Source organism: Pollicipes pollicipes, unplaced genomic scaffold, assembly GCF_011947565.3.
Source record: "Pollicipes pollicipes isolate AB1234 unplaced genomic scaffold, Ppol_2.1 Scaffold_7261;HRSCAF=8764_pilon_pilon_pilon, whole genome shotgun sequence".
Classification (NCBI taxonomy): Eukaryota; Metazoa; Arthropoda; class Thecostraca; order Pollicipedomorpha; family Pollicipedidae; genus Pollicipes; species Pollicipes pollicipes.
Window position 1 is genome coordinate 4,780,770 of NW_023597054.1, and position 23,975 is coordinate 4,804,744.

Genomic DNA, 23,975 nt, shown 5'->3' on the forward strand with positions numbered 1-23,975 from the left:
GTGTGATCGCTGCCACACTCCCTTTATCTAACAGTTTCTTTGCATGAATATTATCTGCGCGTTATCTGCGCTACCTGCGTGATATTGTCTGCTTATCTATGCACCGACATTGTGCGTTTGCGCCAAGCCCAACCCCGAGCCATCAACAGCAGTTCGAACTCAACCGGATACAACGGTCCGACAGGACGAGGGCATCTCAAAACGGACCCGATCTATACCGCAGCGACCAGCATATCAACTGCGTTCTGCACGTGAATGCGAGCAAAAAAATACAACCATGCACTATTTTCCCACCGGGCCATGCTAAAGCTATATGTACATGCCCGCAGATCTCATCACCGCCGCTATAATTTTGCCACTGGTCAAATTATGCATATATTTTCTTAGCATGCCTCGTCTTCATAAAGCTACCAAAGGAATTTATACGTGAGGGTTGCAATAGAAGTGAAATGAAAGGAAGTGCATGCCCTATTCAAGGGAACCGAGGCTGCCGCCAGCGAGAGCCGGCTGTGAGAGATTTCCGGGTGGGATCAGAGCGGGGCGGAAGCTGATGAGGCGGGCGTAGCGTGTTGGACCGTCAATAATCGTGCGATGACCTCGAGGCTGCGTGCGGTGTGACGTCACTTCAGACCAGCTCAAGGACACAGCGCTCTCGACGGCTGCGTCACAGCGGGCCCGGTGGTGTTATTATGCCAGATGCGTGGTTGGTAAGTTGGATAACCGCAGTGTCATGCCGGTTCATTCACCGTCGCTGGGCCCTCGTTCCGAAGCGAGCTATGGAGCCGAGGCAGTGCACCATACAGCCTGGTACCTCCAATGTCGGGTCAGCCTGGTGGAAGCACCTCTCCGTTTCCTTACATAGATCTGAGCCACTATCGCCGCCGCCAAAGGCCCCTTATGGACATCCTGCTCGGACAATTACAGCGACATTGTCATCAGTCTTTCACCGTAAGTGCCTGATACGAAGTTGGGCGCCCGTTAAGCGGTGCTGGCGCTCCCCGAGCTCGGCGCTGGGCCGGTGTAACCGGCTGGGCCGCGGCCAGAGCATGACCCGCGGAGCTGATCACGAGCCCGCACCAGCCACCAAGACCGTTTACGGCCGCGTCCTATGAGCCATTCGCTGTTGATTATTTGCCTTTGCAGGACAATGAGGTGGCTGAGGCCAGGCCGTATCGGCCGTTATTGTTTGGAGGCCCGGTCCCGGGGGCGCGGCGGGGGCCGCTGATGCCGCCGCCGCGTCGGCCGCCGCCGGGGGCGCCACCGGCGCCGGCGCGCGAAGCCCCGCAGTGCCGGCGACGCAGAGGGCGCCGCGGCCGGGAACGACGCTCGGGCCGTGTCAGCCGCGCATACGGCGACAGGGCGCGGCCGCGAAGGGGTCGGCCACAACGGCCACGGATCGGGACGCGCACGCCGCGGCCAGCTGCTGGGCGCGCACGCAGAGTGCGGCGGCGAGGTACGGACACCGGGCCGGGCGCCGCCAGACGGCGCGTCGATGAGCTGCCGCCGGGCCGGGGCCAGCTCCGCGTGACGCGGCACTGGTGAGGGCCGCGCGCCGCGTGTCGGCCGCGCAGAGCGACCGCACCTGTGGCACCGTCCGCCGACGCCTGGCCAGCGCGCACCATGGCGACCGAGATGGACTTTGACGACATCCTGGAGCTGGTGGGCAACGCCGACTGGTTTCAGCGGCGACTGATCTACCTGCTGGTGTATCCGGTCTCGTTCCTGCTGGCGTGGATGGTGCTCAACATCCTGTTCATGGTGTCGGTGCCCAACCACTGGTGCCACGTACCTGGCCGCGAGCTCTACAACCTGACGGTCGACGAGTGGAAGAATCTCACCATACCCAGGTCGGTTTTTGAGTACGGCGATGACGAGGACTGCGAAGGGGCGACACAACGGAGCGAGCAGCGGCTCCGGCCGAAAACCCCGCCGCTCATTCGAAAAGGCCGCTACTCTGGTCCACCTTTGTTTAAATCCTTTCAGTATTAAGGGCGGTCTAGGCCTGTGCTCGTAATACTGGCACCTACCCTGTCCTAGGAAAAATATATGTTACACCCAGCCGTAAAATTGATTTGCTTTAATGGAATACCAGGAAAATCGTTACGTCTCTTTTATGGAGCGCTAGCGACTACTTTGGCCATATTAAAGCCCAGTGGTTATGTGCAACCGAGATTCGAACCCGGGTCCCCGACGTGGAAGTTCGATACGCTAGCCACCAGGCCGTTACAAGTAAGATCATCCCCCCTCCCCCCTCCTCAAATTGGCCCTTGACAAACACGTAAGTCAATCACAAGGGAGAGTGCTTCGACTGACGTTAACGATTCCCAGTCGGCAGTGACCTTTGACGGTCTTGGTATAAATCGACGTGCGCCGTTGTCAACCAGACAGTTTTAAAGCAGATTTTTTTCGTTCTAATGGCCAAATGGAAGGAGACTAGATAGCCACAGCCATCATGCACCTTTCTCAAACTTGTGAGAAGGCATGAAGATGGACCAGCCGAGAAGCGAAACCCAGTTGGTGCACACTAGTCCTTTCACGCTAGGGTTTATTCGACTTGTACAATTACAGCATAGATTAAGTCCCCTCGCGCTCCAGTGCGCCACAGCTCTCAGAGGTTAATCCTAGATCCTTAGACTGTAACTCAGCCACAGCTGTTTTGCGGAACAGTCCTGAGCCCGGTGCATGCCTTCGGCAGCAGACAGGTCAGACGGCTGGAGGGATTGGCGGCCGGCCCATTTGTTCAAAGGTTTGGTAATAAAGCTTGACCGACATTGAAGTGTGCTGGAGAGGCTGCTGTATGCCTGGTTCTCTGGGAATGCCAGGGTAGTGAGTGGTTGGCATCCATCGTCATTTGGCCGTAATTCGGCAATATATATTAAAAAGAAACCAAGGAATTTGTTGTGACATTTTTTTAAAGATTTTTCCCTGACCTCTTGATCGGATACATTTTAGGGACCAGCAACTACGCTGAATGATTTCTGTTTCGTGACCCTGAACACCACCATCTGATCGCGAGACGCCGGGCCAACGGCAGAGTTTTACGGCGAAGGCTTAACGTGCCGCAACGCTTGGCTCTGCCCGCCTACTCCCTGATATTATCTGACCTTTACCACGCCCGCTGCTACAGTTTACAGTCCATGCCCGCAAGGACAAAATAGCAGGCGCATAAAGGGACTTGTATGTTCCCCGCCACCAGAAGACGAACCTGAATACAGACGCTCGATCTGACCTACCCCAGGTCCTGCTTTTTTCCTGGATTTCGACCACTTAAAGTTGCGCCACGGTACCAACATTGATTAGAAAAAAAGATTTGGCCGATCCCAAAATTGTTTCGATGCTGAAAAATGGCTTCTCCTTTGAAGCCGGGGTAAAGCTGGATTTTTGTGCAACGCCCAGAATGCGGCACAGTCCAAAGTAAAAAATCTCGAAACAGTGGTCAACAAAAAAGGTTATCGTCTTTCGTTCATCGATGGTGGCCTGGGCACGAAGTAAGTTTTATTCGTAATGGTGTGATTTGACACGTACAGACGAGACGCCACAAAACATGCATGTGCACTGCCAGGATGCGCTTATATTAAAAATGGAACCGAACCGCACGGCCTTCTGAATGGACATGTATCTGGTTGGAAGCTGCTGGCGACTGTACGGCCACCCGAGTGACCGTTTGAAAAGGCAGTGCTACCATCGATTTGACATGTGTTGGAAGCTGCATTTTAGTGTTTCGGCGCTTTTCGGTGCATTGGCGTTTCAGTGAATATCTCTTGGTGTTTAGGCACGAGCAGGGAGTTTTCATGCTAAAAATAAAACACCTTCTGTTCACCAGGAGGCTGTGGTTAAGCGACGTCATAAACACAAATCCGACGTTTAGATGCTGTGCTCATGGTCAGATTTCTTAGAAAAAAATCGATCGCCATCTCCCGATATTCCTTTCGCGCTGGAGCACACTGCAGAAAATTTGATGATTACATTTCTCCACACCATTTTGGTGAGACCAACAGGTGGAAGATGTACCAGTGAACTCTACACTTGTATCCGTCCCGTCCCGAAATGTGCTCTCTCTCTCTCTCTCTCTCTCTCTCTCTCTCTCTCTCTCTCTCTCTCTCTCTCTCTCTCTCTCTCTCTCTCTCTCTCTCTCTCTCTCTCTCTCTCGACGATCAGGTGACGTCAGACAGATGTCATGACGTCATCAGGTGACGTTAGACAGATGGGTAGGCCGTACCGAGCGGCACGTTAAACTTTCTCCGCATAGTGATCCGTTGATTCAAAATTAACCCGGATTAATACGCCCGGATGGAGGTGTAAGAGCACACGCACATGTTACTGTGCCTAGTGTGCTCACAGTTCACAGAAATTTGTGGCATTTCGTTGGTTCGGATTTTGTTTTGCTTATATGCGTTGAAAATGTGAGGGGAGCTCAGAAAAGCAATGAGCGGCTCCTGTCAGTATGTGCGTCTCAGGTCTCCCATCAGCATGCAGAGTGATGCCTCTGGTTACAACCCGATGTTCCAGGATTGATCTTGGAAAGCTATGGCGCATTGGAACGAGACGGGACAATATGATTCAACGGCCTCTAATCTAGCCTCATTGCATTCCATAGGCAACTAATTCTAAAACTCACAGGAAGGAGCATAACCCGTGGCAATAGTCGTTGTTCTTCGTCAGCCCTATCGAAATAGTCGGAAAACTTTACTCTGGAAACGTTTTTGTCTATTCAGCGTATACTACTTTACCATTTTACGTTTGTATTTTTGATCCTAAGGGACCCAAGCATAAAGCACCGTTAAGGTGAAATGTCGAATAGGTATACACGCAAACTTTCCTAAATTAAAAACTGCGGCAACTTCGATGGCCCTAACGGCAAACCACGGCCCTGTCCCTGCTTGATCGCTTCTTTAATATCTCAGATTTGGTGCTAAGTTAGGTTCCTATCCACTGCTGCTTGAGTAAGAGGGATGATGTGCACCTACCACCCGCACTCACCACACAGTCATATTGCACCTGGTGCCCGGGGTCAGACAATTAGACCATGTCAGCTCTTCATAAACGCTGTCCAAGATACAGTTGAGCAAAACCAGTGACAACAAGTGTCTGATGGTGCAGGAAAAACCTAGGCGGATCAAGGAGAGATCAAGCCAGCATTGACTGGCTGGCGGGGATGGTGGACTGACTGGCTCTGCATGGCTTGGCTTACACCTCCCATGGCGGTTATGATCAGTGTGACTGGATCGTTGATCCGAACGGACACGCCACTTATTAGCCAGCTCACCCTACGTCCACGGATTTCACAGCAATAACCTTCCCTATTGGTGTCCACACCAGCCTGGGATACTATATCTGATAGCATGGTGTGGACGTCTTTTGCTGCCTATCGTTGGTTGTGGCCAGTTAATGCATGTTGATGGGAAAGAGCTTGATTACGCTACTCTTCTTTACTATTAGAACGAATGCATCATTATTGATGGTGAAAATCGTGTGCCAGTGCAAGGGATTATCCAATCCAAACAACTACCTCAGAAATTAAGCGATAGATTTAAATTGCTTTTCAATCAGTTTCGTTGCACCAAAAATGGCATTACGTAACAAACACCCATATGGAAATTATGCTGTTCCATCACAGCTGATCAGCAGGAAGCCCCGCATTACAGCCTGTCTATGCAGCGCATGGCTCTTACATTATCACCGGCACCCATCGCCCATGAGCTGTTCATTAATGTAGATGAACAGGATGTTTTTATAAGTTCTCCACTACTCTACCGCTTGTAAAACACATCAGACCCATGGAACTTGCTGCCCTTGCTGCTCTTGCACGAGGGCGAGATTCTCTTCCGCTCCCTGTGCAGCACTCCCTGCAGCTTGGCGATGCTCTTGCACGAGGGTGTGATGCCCGTCTGCTCTTTGTGCAGCACCTTCTGCAGCTTGACAGTCATCTTACAGAGGCTTGTCTCGTTGAGGTGTTGTTATTGGTGCTCGCAAATTTTCAACGGGTTTCAGGTCAGGGGAACTTCCCGAACATGGTTCTTTAACAGAACCGTTAAGGGCTTGCCTGGCACTTCTCCCGCGCTCTCGACGTTGTGTGGGTGGGTGCACCGTCTTGCGTAAAGATGGCCACCGTCACGCTGTCAAGCACCATCCTCCTGCCATATGTGGAGTATGTGACCTTTTTAGCGACACTACGTGCAGTTCTGTAAGTCCCAAAATACTTATCAGCCCTCCATGATGCTCCAGAAGAACGGTCTGCCTCCTCCAAATAATAGATTGCATCCGCCCCTGTACACTAGTGTCCATCTGAGAATATTTTCAAGAGATATTCGACACCATCTTCCGCATTGTCGCAACAAGCTTACTTCTTGAGGTAACAGGAGGGGCTTATAAAGGATAAACATGACCCCTTTGACCTGATTTGATGCGTCAAAGGTAACATTCAGCGTTGTTCTGCTACATCTTTGTGATGTAGTTTGACAAGGGTTTTCCAATGTGGTTTTCTACGTGGCTCTCGCTACGTGGCTCTCGCTGGCTCGAGATTTTAGGGAGCCTCTGAGAACCCTTCGAGTGAGGAAGGCACAAAAACGCGCCTGGGGCGTGGTCGTTACACCGTCGTTACCACGAAACGATTGGAGGGAAAACATGGCTAACTGTGTTTAATCCTACCTGCCTTACGACGCGGGATCGACGAGCACATCAGCACTACCTGAGGCGGTACAGTTCAGCACCACGTTGGCAGCTGCAATGTTTTTGATTTTTTAATTGTGGGTGAACATTTCAGATATACGACATGATGTCATGTGAGGTCTAAAGCGATAACACAATATTGGTATATTGGTCCCCTGACTGTCGTATTAGGAACAAAGCAAGGCATATCAATGAAGAAACAACATTACTGGTTCAGTGTTCTTTTCCTCGCAGTTGGCGGACCGGACACACTATACCGGAAGGCCACGGACGTGAAAATAAAGCGCTCTCTTTGTGTTAGACTTGACGGCAAATGCACGGTTCATCAATAAGATCTCCACGGCTTTTCAGCCAATATTGGCAAGATAGTAATTATGTAAAAATCAGTCCCACTGGCATGTTGAACATAAATAATTATCAGCATGAGAACCCTGAGCACATGATACCAAAAAGCAGTTGCTTAAGATCATTTTTGCTGAGATCACCTAGGAATCACGACGTTAGGAGATGGGAAGGCCCTCCAAACCTTTACAATATATGTCATTTCGCTTCGATTGGCATCACCTTCGAAGGGCTCAATACGGTCACGAACCGTCAGAGCTTGACCTAGCTTAACGCAGTGCAGTACGTACATTTTAGCTATACTCATCAAGGCTGGATCAAAACAGTGTAAACCGTATCAATAGGAGATATTATAGTCGCGTCTCCACCCAGCCAGAATCCAAGCACCACGAAAATGCCCATGCACTTCGTCTGCTACAGAATATTTCCAACAGGTATCCATGACCTCACTCAGGGTGGCTGTCTTAGTGACCAGCTCCACGCCGTCGCAAGTGGCGCGCTCTGAGTGTCCAGGGCCACTCTTCGTACTTTGAACTTTCCCGTGCCCAGCTCCACAGCGCTGTCGCACGTGGCGCGCGGTGCGGCCGGCATCGGCCAGGGTCGTCCATCTGGCCCGGCTGCTGTTTATAGGGTCCGGCTCGGCGCAGATCATGGCAGCGCCGAACACTGCACGACCCGCTGACCGCTGAAGCGCGTTTTCCGGCCTAGGGGCATGACAGTCAGAGTTACTTTCCGGTCTGGGGACGTGGCAGTCAGGGTGACTTTCCAGCCGGGGGGCGTGGTAGAGTGACCATTACACACAATATATATGTATGTATGTATGTGATGTGTATTTAAAGTAGACATTGGTTGACAGACAGCCGCATTTCAGTGTGGCATTGATTAAAACTAAGGATCCCCTGCTACATTGGTATATAGTTGTGAGTATCAGTCTGTCAGGGACGTAATCAGGATTCACTCAAGGAGCCAAGCGTTGATCGTAGGTATTGACCGTATCTTTTATGAGTTTGCGATATGTGGCCATTAAGTCCTCGGGCTATAGCTGAAACATATGATATGCTGCACGTGAATATGCCCATAATAGGTTGGCGTAGAAATGCTATGGACGGTTATAATATGCACGCTGCTCACATGCTACTTAAAAAGTTGGGGATTTTGAAACCAATCGTTGATCTGAATAAGTCTGAAATCAAAATTGTAGCTCAGCACTAAACATGGTTGCCATAGAATGAAACAGTCGCAGCGCCCGAGATTTGAAACACTTAACCAATCTCGCTAAGTACCGCTCGTAACGTGGACATAGACCCGCCATCCATGTAACCCAGACCATGGACATAGACCCGCCATCCATGTAACCCAGACCATGGACATAGACCCGCCATCCATGTAACCCAGACCATGGACATAGACCCGCCATCCATGTAACCCAGACCATGGACATAGACCCGCCATCCATGTAACCCAGACCATGGACATAGACCCGCCATCCATGTAACCCAGACCATGAAATAGGTTACCGAATGCTGGATTCCTGTAGCCTTTCTCATAAAGGTAGTTGGTTGTAAATTTGTAGGTGTATTTGTAAAAATGTGTTTCATGAAGCAGAAACCTACAAACAACCACTACAAATTGCAAATCTGCAAATCCACACAAAAGTTCTGCAAATATCTCGAGAATTTCTACGAACGTACTTTGGTACATTTCATAAACGTCAGCTGATTTTCCAGCCGCGGCGCATTTGTAAGATCAAAAACATGAATTGTAACTGTAAATTAACGATGGATTACCCCGTTGTAGAAAGGGTAAACGTGAGCTGATGACAATGGCAGCAGTAAAAATGGATAGTGGACATGAAGCTCGTAGAAGAAAGATGCTTGCAGGAATCTTCCGGAGCAAAATATGCCAATTATCCGAGGAAGAGGGAGGATAAACGAGCTCGCGTAACACAAGGCTCAGAGGAAGGAGATCAATGACGGTGTTGATGGATAAATAATCTCCAACTCCGCGTATGGCTCGCGTAACCAAGAGTGCAGCAAATGTATTCATTTGCGTTATTACCCATCATTATGAGCAACCTAGGCAGCTGCACCGATGCAATCCAAATCCTGCGTTGTCTTGTGCTCGCGCGTGGAAGGGGTGGGAAGGTACTGATACGAAGGTGATTATTTTCCGCGATTATACCTACTGACATACAGGTCACTGCCAGGATGACATGTCTGTATTAATAGGTTATTGAATATCTTGATTTTAAGTGTAGTTTCTGCTCATACAAGTGAAAGCAGGTACGCTCCATCTATGAAACCGCGGGCATGCGACGGCATTCACCTTGACGCCAAACAAGGACAGCCATCGCCGGGCGGCGGGCAGTGTTAGATTTGTCTGGCATCTGGGTGGAAAATGACACCTTTTCATTGTTTTCATGCATCATCACACTATCTTTTATTGCATGCTCTCCACCACAAAACCAATCAAATTAATAAACAATTGTTTTCTGAGCGCACCATCAACTGCCATTTAGAACTTAACAAAGGATTCGGCCTATGAGTTACATGCGCCGCATTTGATACGGGCAATACTTGCATCATGTGATGCATTCAATGGCTACAATCTGACTTTATATCTCAGGTTACCCAACAGAAGAACCTGGGTTCATCCTTCATCATATCTTGCATCCTGCAAAATGTCATCTACAAGAGAAGGAGAAGATGACGCCTCTCTAAAACTATCATCCTGCATCGCTTATCTGTGCATAGCTGTGCATCCTGCGTGCCTTATCCCGTCTGTATTTGACCTGACCTGGTCTGCGTATCATAATACAATCCTGAGACCCAAATGCATTCCTTTTTAGTTCATGGTGAATTGAAATGAGCCACATGCCTACAGAATATGTAGTTAACTCGCGAACAAAAGCGTCCTAAAACTGAACAATATTCGATGACAATAATGCAGCAATCATTGACAGATTCCATCAGCATAGAAAGAGGCTGGTAGCTGCAATCTACAGGCCAATAGCATACCCAACATCACTGAAGTGTTCCATTACACCACACGGTCATGGGCCACGGGGACATAATCACACCACAAGGTAATGACAGGAGTGCCAATTATTTGGAGACAATTGCAGCCAGTCCAAATCTAGGATGATCTCAAATGCCACTCTGATCAGAGGCACCGGTCTATTTTTATCGTGTCTTCACCACCGATCTCTAGCCATGCACAAACCAAGGCGATATGCAAAATTACCAAATCGGGATCGTAACACGAGCGCCAGATCAGCCCCCGATAGTTTCATCCTCGCCGGCAGCGGGATGTCGATTGTCACCCTAGGGATGTCGATTACCACCCTAAACGCGGCACTCGCTTAGTCTGTCAGCAAGAACGATTAAAGATCATAGGCATATGAAACGATACCTTGGAGTTTGGTCATGCAGTGCAGAAAATGTGAGTCAAAATGATCGCGCTTTTATATGTACATTTTCCTTTCTCGTTACACCATGCATTTTTCGTGGTTTCCGGCGTCATTTTTTCAGTTGAGCAGGGGCCCGTTTTAAAGCTGCTCTTTGTGGCTAATATGACTGAACTGAAGCTAACTCCAGCTGAAATACCAAAATTTTATCAAAATGATAAATCGCGTTGCATACAAATCGTTCAAATCACGTTTTTTCCTAAATTTTCCTTGAAATTGCAGCATGTGTCTATTTTCCATTTGTCACTGCTGCGTTAGAGTGCCACCCAAACGTCCATCCTAGTTTTTTCGGCTATCTGGCTGTCAGTTGTAAAGAGCTAGTGACCAAAGAAAGTGCGTTTTTGTTTTCTACGAGTCTTGGAAATATCAGGCTGTTCTATGCGACTTCTGGGGCACTACATTGACTTTAGCGTCGTAATGTCAAAACATTTTGATTTAGTAGCACTGGATGCGACCTGGAAAAACGCCGGTGCGCGTTGAACGGACGTACAGATTTGTGTTGAAGTGCTGGATGAGTGGGGGGTGTAGTGCTTGACTTATGCAACGTGCACATTGGTGAAACAACCATCAAACTTTGCCCCATCTATGGTGCCCTTGATTATCTTTTCTAAAGCCTGGTCTTGAGGAATGTATGTTGCTAAGGTGAATAATTCACTTAGAAGAATGCCTCCAGGCCGCTTGTACACAATCAGGTCGGGCCCCAGCCTCAAAAACTATGGCGCACCATGTACACCTATGAATACGGATGGGACGAGAAATTAGTGTAGGCCAGTGGTGGGCTGTCAACTATGTGTATGGATGTTAATTTTTCAACTGACCTCAACATAATAGGTATGTAGTCTCTTATGCAGTGGTGGGCTCTCCGGCTTGGTTTCTTGCTTTGCTCCCAAACGTTTAGAAAAACACGACACATGGAAAGACCATTTATAAACATATTTTGTGGGCGCATGTTGTCATTTCTCAGTAGGCAGTCCTCCCAACGGTATCTTGCCAAATTATGCCTGGCATATGTACATCAATGTTTTTTGTGCAGGTAGCATGTACCTTGATTTAGGTGACATCAAATGAAGGACATGAAGTTAATTATGATAACATTTTCTTGTTGTTATCAGACAGTTTTGGAATAATCCAAAGTGTTCCTATTCAGGGCGTAGGAAGTAAAGGGAGCAGGTTGCTACAGACCCCAGCAAGTTGGCGACATTTGATGTTGGCTGCATGGGCACTGTTGTAATACAAATCAAAGTTGCTGATATTCGTATCAACATGAACAAGATGTTTATAGGATAATTGCATAATTATGTCTCTATGTGAACAGTGATTATTTGGTGCCCCTCTAATTTATGTAAAACCTTTTTCTTGGAAGAAGGGACGTTATGCTGGTCGCATGCCAATTATTCAGTGCTCACCAATTTAAGTTGAGCACTGAAACATTTTGCCTCCTTAGGTATTTGGTGCCTGATACATGAGTCATAGCGTTTATCAACTACTTCCCCTTTTCACCTGAACCCCAGTTATGAAGGTTATTAGCGAATAGCATGAAAGGTCAAGTGGAAACACAGAGCAACGGTTTTAGGATATTATTTTTGTAAATGGCGCATCATAAACACTTCTTCAAAGATGAACAGGATTCAAGATCAGGATTCCGCCGGTCTCTTTCAGAAAAAGAATCCAATGCGACCGTGCTTTGATGGCGGTCTGGAAAGGAAAAGGATTCAGTATTAGCGACGAATGCTGATCAATCCGGAAGGGTACCTTTGGTGCATATTGAATACCATATATATATATATATATATATATATATATATATATATATATATATATATATATATTTGGGCAGATGGGCAGATGGCAATATGATGTTTGCATCTTTACAAAAGGTTCAGCAAAGAATACGGACGTCCCTACGCGTTCTATTTACATGTTATCATTTCGACGGTGCATTCGCCGTTTTTAGGCCCGTTTTGATATCAGGTATCGACATCCCTTTCAGTATTTTTTTTACATCCGCGCACCCTGCCAAAAATGAATTTTTGAACACTGTTGCCGGGTGTGAACGATCCATGAGCCCTATGTCTGTGAGTAAAATATCGATGCTTGTCATGGTAATATAGCACTGGTATTATGCTGATTCACTGAATCGTTGTTTCGCTGATTGTTATAACAGCCAATGTTCTGTTTGTTTGCTTCTGCTTAAAACTATAAAGCGCACGGTGAATACAATGATAAATGTGTTTGATTGCTGGTGTTGGGAAACCTAATGTTCTGTTCCCTGACACTGGCGGTGCATTTTCTTTCGCTTTTGCGTGTACATCGCGGTATTTATGATGCTCCATATGATAATGATGATGAAGATGATCCATCCATTTTGTTTTTCCTGCGTTCTTCGGACATTGGCAATGTCAGCTGGCGGGTGAAACACTGAAGGGGGGGGGGGGGGGGCATCACTGGATTTCCTATTGGTGGAATCCTGTGCGACTCAGCACAGGGCAATAACGTCACTGGTGCCATCATGTGTCCTTGGCCCCGCCGCTGCTGGCTCCATCGCCGTGGCGTAGCGAAAACATAGGTTAGATGCAGCATTTAAAGTGATTGGAGGCAAGGCAGTTAAGAGCTATTCAAAACTTGATTAGAAGCATCAAGCAAGGTCGTGATGTTGCGGTTAGTGTTCCTATTATTCTGTAAGCACGGCGGGCGTCAACTTTTCTAAACGATTATGGGTAAGCCCAGGACCCGGGTGAGATGCATGTTTTGTGGTAGGGTGAGCCGTTACCCCCCTACCCCCCTACCCCCCCCTACCCCCCCTACCCCCCTACCCCCCTACCCCCCTACCCCCGTACTCCCCTACCCCCCCCACCCCCTCAACGGATTATTCAGTGATATTACGCCCTTGCGAGAACCTGGGAACCTAACACGCCCTATATACGTTTCTCACCGGCTCTAATGCCACTTTATCTTGATGTACGGCAGCTCCTGCTTTTAAGTTGGTGGTCTGGAATAGTCCTTTATAATAATCCGTTTGGAACTGTATGGTCATCAACCGCAGGTAATGCCTGATGGAGGCTCTTGCGATATTAATCTTTTCCTAAGATTTTGTGACGTTCGGATCAGAAGATTTGTCGGGGGGGGGGGGGGACGACCAAATCTGGGCAACGGATGTCACACGACGGCCCTCAGAAAGGAAACAAACCGACCCCTGCCTACAAGGTAGTAGTCTACAAGCCCTGCTGTCGCTGCTGTTTGACTGTCACGCAGGAGCACAGCCAAGGGGCACCCCATTCCGCCTACATGTCTTCATTTTTACCGTAGCTGGCTCTTAACAGAAAGTTAAAAATTGGCGTGATGCGTTCTCATCGAGGTCTACCTCCATCCCCTTAAGAAAATCTTGATTGTGCCCCTGCTAGTGGTACGAACTAATGGCAAGTGGGCGCGGAGGCTAGCTTAACACAGACAAATATAGGTCACTATGTCTTATCATGGGGCCACAGTGCCTGACGAGAGATCCTGTGTCAGCAAAGGAATGCTACTCGACAACGGGGCCGTTTGTTAGAAAGGGACAGCGACGGGACCCGGAATGTCAGCGGGCCTCTTGCATTGCTCGAGGCCCCCGACAATAAAGGGAGATAGGAAATAGGGCACTAAAAGGGCCCGCAATAACAAAATAGAATGGTAATGTGTCGGACAGTGGGCCCAATAACCAACAAAGGACCTCGCTCCGTTTCGCCCAGGGGCCTGATTTTGCCAAGTGTGTCCATTCCATAGCCCCTTCATGAACACACCCTTCGGAATAACTGGATAAAAAAGAAACGAAAGGAAAAAAATATTGGAAACAGCTCAAAACTTGATGACTCTCTCACCCAAGGACCTTTCGTAAGGCCCTGCGTTATCCCTGCTCCACCAAGATTCTGGGTGCGACCCTGGGCATGTGCACATGGGTGACGCGGAAACCGGTGCCGGCAGAAGCGGGGATAGCGAGGACGGCGAGCCTGACTGCATGCATTGTCACGAACGTCCGCTCAGTGTGAGCGATTTAATTTAGGTTAGGTTTCCCGAATTTACACCAAACTAATCGCTTGATAACGTAACGCATTTTAGGGACGGAGGGAGGAAAGGGTAGCTTTTCCTATCAAATTTGGCATGGAAAGCAGCTGTAACCAACGGAAACGCTAATACCCAGATCGTAATGTACACTGCGCGGGCCTGCGCGCTGCTCTCGCTGTGTCAAGACTCCAGTGACGTCACGTCAACGTAGCGTATGGGGTGCTAAAAAGCCGGTCGGGCGTACTTCTTATACGTCCTTGGCAACACCGCTGATTGGCGTCGACAAATTGCGCACGGCAACGAGTTTTACAGCTTCGATTGTACAACAGGATTGTTTTATGAAACAGTTGTTAACTGGATTTTGTAAACCTTAAATTACAACTTACAAAATACAAACGGTTTGTAACGAATTTTTCTGAGAAAGGCTACGGATTGGCGGTCCTAGATTGGGTGGTCAAAATTTTCCGGTCGTGGATTGTAACTGCCTGAAATAAGAATTTTGAGCAACATGAGAAACTGTCAAATTTTAATTCAGACTCCGCAGTCACAGACATAGGCCACAGTTGTGATATAAAATGCCACAGAAATCTTGAACTTACCACTCGCCCGGGTGGCCGGTTGGATACCCTTTGCTCCGGTGGGGGTCAATTTGACCCCTCTGAGATCTCAAGAACTAAGAGAGCTAGAGACACCCATTTTACAGGGTCTGTTGACCTGTACGTTACCTCCCTTAGGTCAAAGCTTAAGGTTCTTAGGTCATGACCTTTAGGTCATAAAGGTCAAACAAAGTCAAATTTCAGGCTGGTCTTCAAAGGAACCGTAGAACCTAGATAACTGCTCCAAGGCAAAGGTCACATGCTCATCTATGGTTAGTGACCTTGTCTGACCTTTTGAAGGTCATGATGACCAAAATCAAAGAAGACCGCTTTGAGTTTTGCATTTGGATAAGCGACAAAGATTACGCTAGGCAGCATGTTCCTAAAAATGAAATCTTGACCCGGGTCATTCTAGGTCAGTGGTCTATTCTAACCCTTAAAAGTCTATGGAATGAGTAAAATATGGTTCCTGTTATCAATAAATTCGAAGTGAGCACCGGAAACTACCCTATACAGCAAGGTCTAGAATAAAAAACGGGTTGACCTTGATCTAACCTTTATACCTGACCTGAGGTCAATGTAATTTGCACATTCAGGTGTTGTGTTGCCTAAGAGAGTATCTCAGAGATGTGCGACTTCGTCTAACATTCCGTAATTGGATCAGATTGAACGATTCTCTAGAAATTGCTTTCGATGAAACCATGGCCTGACTTTGATCTGTCATAGATCAGTGACCTTACAAGGTACATCTAAACTGTTAGTGCCAAACGATCCGCTATTCAATTGTCTACAGGTACGCAGCATTTGGCGCAGCTATGCTCCGTCGTTCGGAAACCATTCTGGGAAAACCTTCGGGGGGGGGGGGGCAATTTGACCCCGCATCCGAGCACTTGTTGAGGTAACGCAGTATGTGACATCAAAAAGAGCGTGCAGCTAATATCAAAGTGGCAAAGAGTAAAAATTTCAGCTATAGAAATGAAGACAAAGTTGGTAAAAACTGGGTGCATTAAGCCCTGTAAAACTTCTTTCTCCAACGTTAGTATTACCTCAGTATGTCGTGGGGTCGTACACGGGTTTGTTACATGCCATTTATGGTTGTGATGTGGCAGATGACCGGACAGGTTCTCGCCTTTCTCCGTACATGTGACGTCTTAGTTTTGAACCGAACCGTTGAGCTCACCGGCCTTAAGTCCGCTGTGCCGGCCGCTCATGCACGAAGACCTACGTCTAAACCACGGGGCTTTTGGCACGGCCGGAAAGTGAATGTTCCGAAACGGGGTTGTTGAGGTTGTTTAGGACTCATTGCACTTAACTTATATTTGTTTTGTGTGGTTTAGCGCATGCATAGTTTGGTTGGGACGGTGTGTGATAGATTTGGCTCTAGTGTACAATTTAGGCCGCTCCAACTTTCTTCTTCGACAGAAAATGTAATTTTCACCCCTTGGGGATATGCTAGCTGTACAGTGCCATAATTGCGCACGTCTATGACGCCTTTAACTATATTTCAGGTTAAGATTCCCCCTCCCCCCCTCCCCTAGCCGTGTCGAATGTCTTATGTGTCGTAAAACAGCATAGCATGTTCTGAACCTTTTCATTGCTCCGCGTCTATTTGAAATTTTTAAACTCTCAACATCTAGTGGCGTACGTTAAATAGATGCCATAAATTTTGTAAAGGGGAACGCATGCTCCAGGGCCTACTATGTAGGTACGCCCCTGTTGTTTCAATCGAGGACGTGCTGCACAAGCGTCGGAATGCACTCGATGCTCTGCATATCAAAGCACTGGCTACAGCTTTTTATGAGGACGGCCATTCTGATACGCCTTGTGGTCAGCAGCGTTTGCGTATTCTGTCATAGTTATGTGGTGCCTGTTGAGATTGTGCAAGTCCAGCTTTACTTTTAGATAAATATACTTGCTGGCAGTGCACATGATACATTTTCCTTAGCCTCTCTATGGAAAATGCATAATGTACACTCTGTTTTCTGGTCTGCATTGCCACACCACTTTATTCTGCATAGAAGTAGTTTGTGCGACCCGGGCCATCTTCCATGAACGATAAACGAGACCGATTTCCGTTGATCATATCGGTCCGTCTCACTAAAAAATGTTTTGTGAATTACACCCAATTATAGGCTTAGAAAACCTCAGCTGGAAATGGTAAGTCACTCTCAGGTCAAGCAATATCTTATCGGTCAAATTGTTGTCTGAGTATGTTTGACCGTTGACACAGGGAGCGTAAATTCAAATGGCCGAAATCCGGGAGAAACAAGGTCTTGAGAAAGGTCACGTCACCTTATTAGCTGAGCCCTCAGCTGGTTACAAAAACGAGCATCCTTGTTTTTGAATCACGATGCCGGACTGATTGTCAGCCAGATCAATTTACTTGTAACCTTGTTCTTGAATCACGATGCCGGACTGAATGTCAGCCAAATCAATTTACTTGTAAACATGTCTATGTGCTGTCAGTAACTTTGTAGCAAGGAACCAAGAGAGTAACAAAAAGCCAATAATGTGTCAATGAATTTCATTTAAGCCACGTGAGTGGATAGGACGTATATGCTAAGAAAATGAGTTGGCTGAGATTTGTTTGTCGCGAACATATTAGCATCAAGTGTAGACTTTTGCGCTTAAGAATGGATAGTCTTAGCAAGGCGGCTAATCAGCAGTGGTGTGGCACGTCTCTCACTTACCCGCTCGCTGACATTTTTCATAAGACTCTATTTCCATACACCGCTCCTATTCAACGTTTCGTCCTGAGTGCTGCAGTGTCACATCCCTGCTGGCGGTCTGCGGCCGTCAGCCTGGCGCTTGCGTAAACGTCAGCCCTCGCGGGGATCCCGCCCGAACGCTCCCACGTAGCCCGAACAGGGACCCCTCTGCTGGACAGGGCTCGTTTACGGAGGTGTCCCATGAGTATTGCAGTATTGTCCACTCTATCTCATTTCATGAGCCTGAACGATTGGTTCTGGCCCAAATGGCTCGCGACTAAAGATTGGATGGACAAAGCTACTAAAACTCTGAATGGCTGGGCACTTCGAAACACTTTTTGAGGCCATTTTTACCGCTGCGCATTGCACTTGGAATCCTACCAAACGGGTACATAGTGGTTCACGATAAATTTCACTCCTGTGATTCATAGGTTCCGCAATTGGTTGCATGCTATTTTCAGTCATGCAATATGTAAAATGTGTGTAGAGGCCATGGTGACGATGGAAGGGCGGTGGAGGTCCTGATGTAGCTTTTCGTTAAAAGCGTCATGTCCTCCACGTGCTATGAAATATGAATTTAAATCTATTGATAACAAATTTTATGTCATGCACCTTTTCACTAGATGGGCTCCTCGGGCGACCTCTGCCTGAAGGTCTCAGTGTAGGTATGGATGCACACCTGACTGGTCTGGTCTTACCGGTCTCAGCATATTGACGGCGGGTCTGACCAGTGCAGCAGCATATTGATTTCTCTTGCAAAACAAAGCAAAGCGCTTAAGTGACGCACATACGGTGGCTGGACAAGCACCCATTCTAGCACACATGACGCGGTAGTGCCGATTTTTGCAGATACTTTTACCTTAAATGTCCTTCAAACGGCCGACAACACCGTACGAATACGGCTGCTCCGATCTCCACCCAAACCCAGGGAGAGTAACACAGCAATGCTGTTCGCAGTCGGCTTGCACAGAGCTTTGCGAATGTCTGGTATCGCAGCGACATAGAGAGCAGCGATGAAACGTTCGCCCGCCCAACGTTCGTCCCACGCATCCCCGCCGCTAATATCAGCGCTCAAAATGAGATCCGACGTCACACGGAGAGGAGCTCGCACGAAAACCAGCACCATTGATCCAGCTAAAGCACAACTAATCTTGTGAAAATGCTCCGTGCAATGCCTACCGGAGATATGCAATCTGAAAAAGCCAGCCAAACAGAAGACACGACCGAGAAATCAGTTGCGCAGGCAGTTCAAATTGAAGGGTCTCTCGATATGGTTGTCTCATACCGTCGACGAAATAACGTGGGGAAGGTATGTTCATCTTTCGTTCCCACCCTCTTCTCCACCTCTCCCTCTCTCTCTCTCTCTCTCTCTCTCTCTCTCTCTCTCTCTCTCTCTCTCTCTCTCTCTCTCTCTCTCTCTCTCTCTCCTCTCTCTCTCTCTCTCTCTCTCTCTCTCTCTCTCTCTCTCTCTCTCTCTCTCTCTCTCTCTCTCTCTCTCTCTCTCTCTCTCTCTCTCTCTCTCTCTCTCTCTCTCTCTCTCTCTCTCTCTCTCTCTCTCTCTCCATCCCTCTCTCTCTCTCTTCCTTTCCGCAAGCCCTGCGGGAAGTCGTGGACGTTCTTGTGCACAGATGTATTAATTTGCCAGGACAGTCCCCGCTCGTACAGGGGTGTACCATATTGACCATGGGTTCTTCTCCTCAAGTTCAGAGGACGCAGCGTTGTTGACGGAAGTCCCGGTCATGGCAATGCTCGGAGGGCCCCATCCTGCTTTCCGGAACATATATATATATTAATCTTCAAGTCATGCCGGTTTTAAGTGTGGTCTGAACCATTGATGTCCTGCGATTTGAGGAGAATGTTCCACATTTGAAGATATTGAGGTAGGCATGAGATGTGATGGAAAAAGCTTTCTTGTAACTATTGGCAAACTATCAAGGTTCAAAAACGATGCTAAGTAGCAGAATTTCAAAGTGTGTATAAATGCGCCCCATTACGTCATTGTTTGATGGCGTCATGAAATGGTTCTGTAACGACAGCCGTGCCTGGCAGCACCTGACAGTCAGACCTAAATTATGCCTCGAAACACACGAAAGCTGACGACAACTGGCCATTCTCGTCGCGGGGGCTGTGTGGAGTGGCGGATTAGTGGGTTGTTTGTGGATTTTTACCTTGGTGCTGGCCGTAAGAAAAGGTTTGGTGGACTATTTGACATGAGCAACGTAGCGATCGCGAGCATTTATGGCGGATATATATTTGATATAACAGCAGGATATGCTGTGCTGCTGCTGTTGCTGCTGTGCTGTTGATGATTTTGTCAATACTTTATTGCCCGTCCATGGTTACCTGCAGTGCTGTAGTCCTGACATCGATATCATGCGATGTACACGGTAGTTACTTTCTTTAGTGTTTGTACCTGGAAATGTGGTGCCACACGAAAATTAATAAAGCTGTAACGCTGCTGTGAATTGATTGGCAAACCTTTGCTATTGCTATGGTAAAGATGGTAAGGTTAGGCTACCAATTGTTTTTGTGCTTAGAATTATTTATGCAATTGATGGTTAACCCTGATATAACCACTGTGGTGCAATGACCTTTTGCTGTTGATAGTCCTCTGGCATTGTTAAATCAGTGTTACCAGGCATTTATAAATTATAGGCTTTGTCCCATAGGCTTCACAGAGTAGTCCACCAATGTGGTACATTGTGTATGGCGCAGGTCAACAGCTGTGGCACTACCTCGGTGCTGTACTGTTGCATGCCATAATGAAAAATGATGTGGTTTTTGCGCAGCAATCCATGCTGCCTTCATGATAAACTTCACCATGAAAAGATGGGTCAAGTGTCCTATCTTGTATTGACTCCCCATCTGGCATATGACTGAGCAAAATACATGAAATAATATACAAATCACTCTCAACAAAGCAGACAGCCAATAAGTGGCATCACTTGCTTAGCCTGTTCTGGGAATCCACAAAAGGCAGTTGAGAAAGATGCAAACACATCTTCCACTTCCACAGTCATGCAACACGCTACAGATATCAGGCTGCTTTACTACAAAATAATAGGAAATGTTTAATGTGGTCAAATGACACTGCAAACATGCTGACCTTGCACAAGGCTGGAAACATGACAAGTGCATTTAGTTATGGTTGGATGGGCAAAATGCAAGGAAGTCATGAAGCTGCCAGTGCACACAAGGCTCATGATAAAAGTATGAAAAGTGTTATCCTAGACACCAACGGCAATACCTTTCCACCTTTCTCAGCACCCAGCGTCTCACGCAAGTTGCAGTAACTTTGACATTGATGACTCACGAGCAATGCCAGCCTGCATGCAAAATTAGTAAAGACAGTACAATGTGCATCAGTAATAATATAGCTCCATACTTTCAGAATTCTTTGGGGAAAGACAATTTTGCAAAGCCATATAATGTGAGCCTATACTGAGCATGTGCATTAATGAGTTGTATGCACTAGCCCCTACGGCTAAAATGAATTGCTAATGTGACGACACACGATGAATTAATTGCATGCTGTAATACCTCAATAGGTTCAAAATGTTGGCAAGATCATAATCAAGCATCAGCTTGACTTCGTACATCACTACAACATAGTGCTAGCGCTTCTCTTAGTTTGCCAGCGCTGCTTCGTCATGTTCAAACACAAACATAACGGTAGAGGCAGGTATCAATATATCACATTTTATTAGGAGTCATTAGACTTAAAGAATACCAAAACAATGTTCTCTCAGAGGTACAAACCTCGCACGCGCACTCCCCATCACACCAAGATCAATAAAAGCCACTTGCACAAACCATCAGTAATCACACACGTTTCGAGCCCAAAATTCACACTCTTTTGTCAAATAAGTGTGATCTCATACTTGCACAGCTCGCGAAACTATGAAATTGCAGGTTTTCTCGCAGTTTCAGAAGTCAGTCAGTCAGTCAGAAGAGGCCCATTGGCTCCGAGGGGGCCCCATAGCCGGCCGGATATAAGGAGTCCTTCTAACACAAGACGCAACAACACTGGGTATCTCTGGAGTTTCAGGCGACCAAAAAACGGTCGTAAGCAAAGGCGAAGGGCCTATAAGAAGCCCCTTAAAATATTCACTGATTGTAAAGGTTGTGAAGTGGAGATTCCAAGCTCCATCACACTATTTAAGGGCCTCATGCTGTTTTCGAGGGACCTATATACCCACTTATAGGATCGTTTCGATCGTTAAGGAGCATTTCACGTTGCTCTTTATTTCTTGGCATTTGTTCGGAGGGCCCTGTGCTGTTGTTGGGGCTCTTCCTTTTGGCGTGCCAGGGCACTCTTATCAATCACGGGCCCTTCTACGGACTCTTTCCATTCGCCAGAAAAGCTCTGTGAGCTATAGCCGGGGTCCCATATCTTAACCTGCCGGGGCATTCTCGGCTGCTCAAGGGCCCTTTACATGGGTGTCAGTTAGCCTATCCGCACACTTGCAATATGCTCATGGGCCCTCACATTGGTCTAGAAGCACTCAGTCGTTCGGGACCCTCTACACTGGGTATTGTTTGTTTGTCTTGTTTGATGTTTTAATTTAGGACCCTCTGCTCCTATCGAGGTCATCTGACAACCTGTTCGGATACACTCCATCTTTCGGGGGCCCTCCGCAACGGGTTTTGGGTACTTCTTATTTGAATGGAGGGTCTTACGCTCCCGTCGGGCCCCTTTTCATCAGATGCTCGGGCCTATTCCATCGTGGGGGACCTCTACATCTGGTTTTAGGTACTTCCTTTCTTAATGGAGGGCCCTCCGCTCTTATCGGGGCCCTGTCTGTTAACCTGCTCTGGTGCACTCAATTATTCGGGGCAATGTACATCGTGTCGTGGGTATGCCATATTTGAACGAAATTCCCCACGCTCTTGCCGGGACCCCATCTGTTAACATGCTCGGGCACACTCGAATATCCGGGGGGACCCCACATTGTGTGTTGAGTACCTCCTATCTGAATGGAGTGCTTTACACACTTGTCGAGGGCCCCATCTGTTTCCCTCCTCGCTCACACCGGTTTGTCCGAGGGCTCTATATACTGGGTCTTGGTGTTTGAATTTAGGGCCCTACACTCCTGTCGCGGCCATACGATAATCTGATCGGGTACCCTCCATCTTGGGGGGCGCTCCGCACTGGGTTTGGGGCACTTTTTATTTTAGGGCACATTCCATCGTTCGAGGAGCCATTTACAAAGGGTCTTCGGTACTTCCCATCTAAATGGAGGGCCTTACGCTCTTGTTGGAAGCCCTATCTGTTAACGTGCTCTGGCACACGCGATCATTCGGGGGCTCTCTACGTTGGATCTTGGGTGCTTTCTATTTAAATGGAGCCCCTACGCTCTTGACAGGGACCCTATATTTTAAGCTGCTCGGGTACGCTCGATCGTTGTGAGCCCTACGTATTTTGTCGTAAGTATTTCTTAGTTGAATGGATGGTCCTTTGTTCTTGGCGGGCCTCATCTATTAAGCTGCTCAGGCCGGTGGCGGATGCAAAGGGGATGGGGGAGGCACGGGGCAAAGGCTGAAAAGGGGCCCATAGCCGGCCGAACAGACGCAGTTTTCCTTCAACAAAATTGGACTCCTTTGGACGTACGGACCATCCAAATGGACGGACGGACAAAATGGACCATTTTTCTTAGGTCGAACAATTGTTTGCAAAAGTAAAGTGTTCATGAGCAGACGAAATTAATTCATTCCTGATTAAAAATGGTGTTGCTTGGGGGAAATTTGGGGACTTGTTACGATGCCCAGAGGCCTTACGCTGCTTCCCGGGCCCTATACTTCTGTTTGTCGGGTCAACCTGATCGCTAAAGAGCTTTCCACGTTGCCTTTGAACTCTTTGCATTTCCTCGTTGAGACGCTATCTGTTTTCATGCCTGGGCGCTCTTGATCAATCAGGTTTTCCTTCACGGATTTTTCCCATTGGCCCGAAAGGCTCTATACGTTTTTTCGGGGCCCCATATGCCAGGGTAGGCTCAGTTGATCAGGGGCCCTTCATGTTAGTCTCCGGTTCTTTCCACTTACTTGGAGTGCCTTGTGCCGTTGCTGGGCCCTTATAAGGTGAGGCACCGAGAAACCCGATCTTCAGGGTCCCTCCACTTTGATCGAGGGGCTTTTCCTTTTGATCTCAGTTGCGGA

General features: G+C 47.7%; 1 protein-coding gene across 1 annotated transcript in view; it reads left to right on the plus strand.

Annotated features, from left to right (window-relative positions):
• Positions 1–1,535: 1,535 nt before the first annotated feature.
• Positions 1,536–23,975, plus strand: part of LOC119113040 (organic cation transporter 1) — a gene marked incomplete in the record, with an annotated part of 36,316 nt that continues 13,876 nt past the window's right edge. Inside the window, 1 exon segment of the mRNA XM_037237359.1 lies at positions 1,536–1,847. Coding sequence (XP_037093254.1) covers positions 1,621–1,847 — 227 coding nt within the window.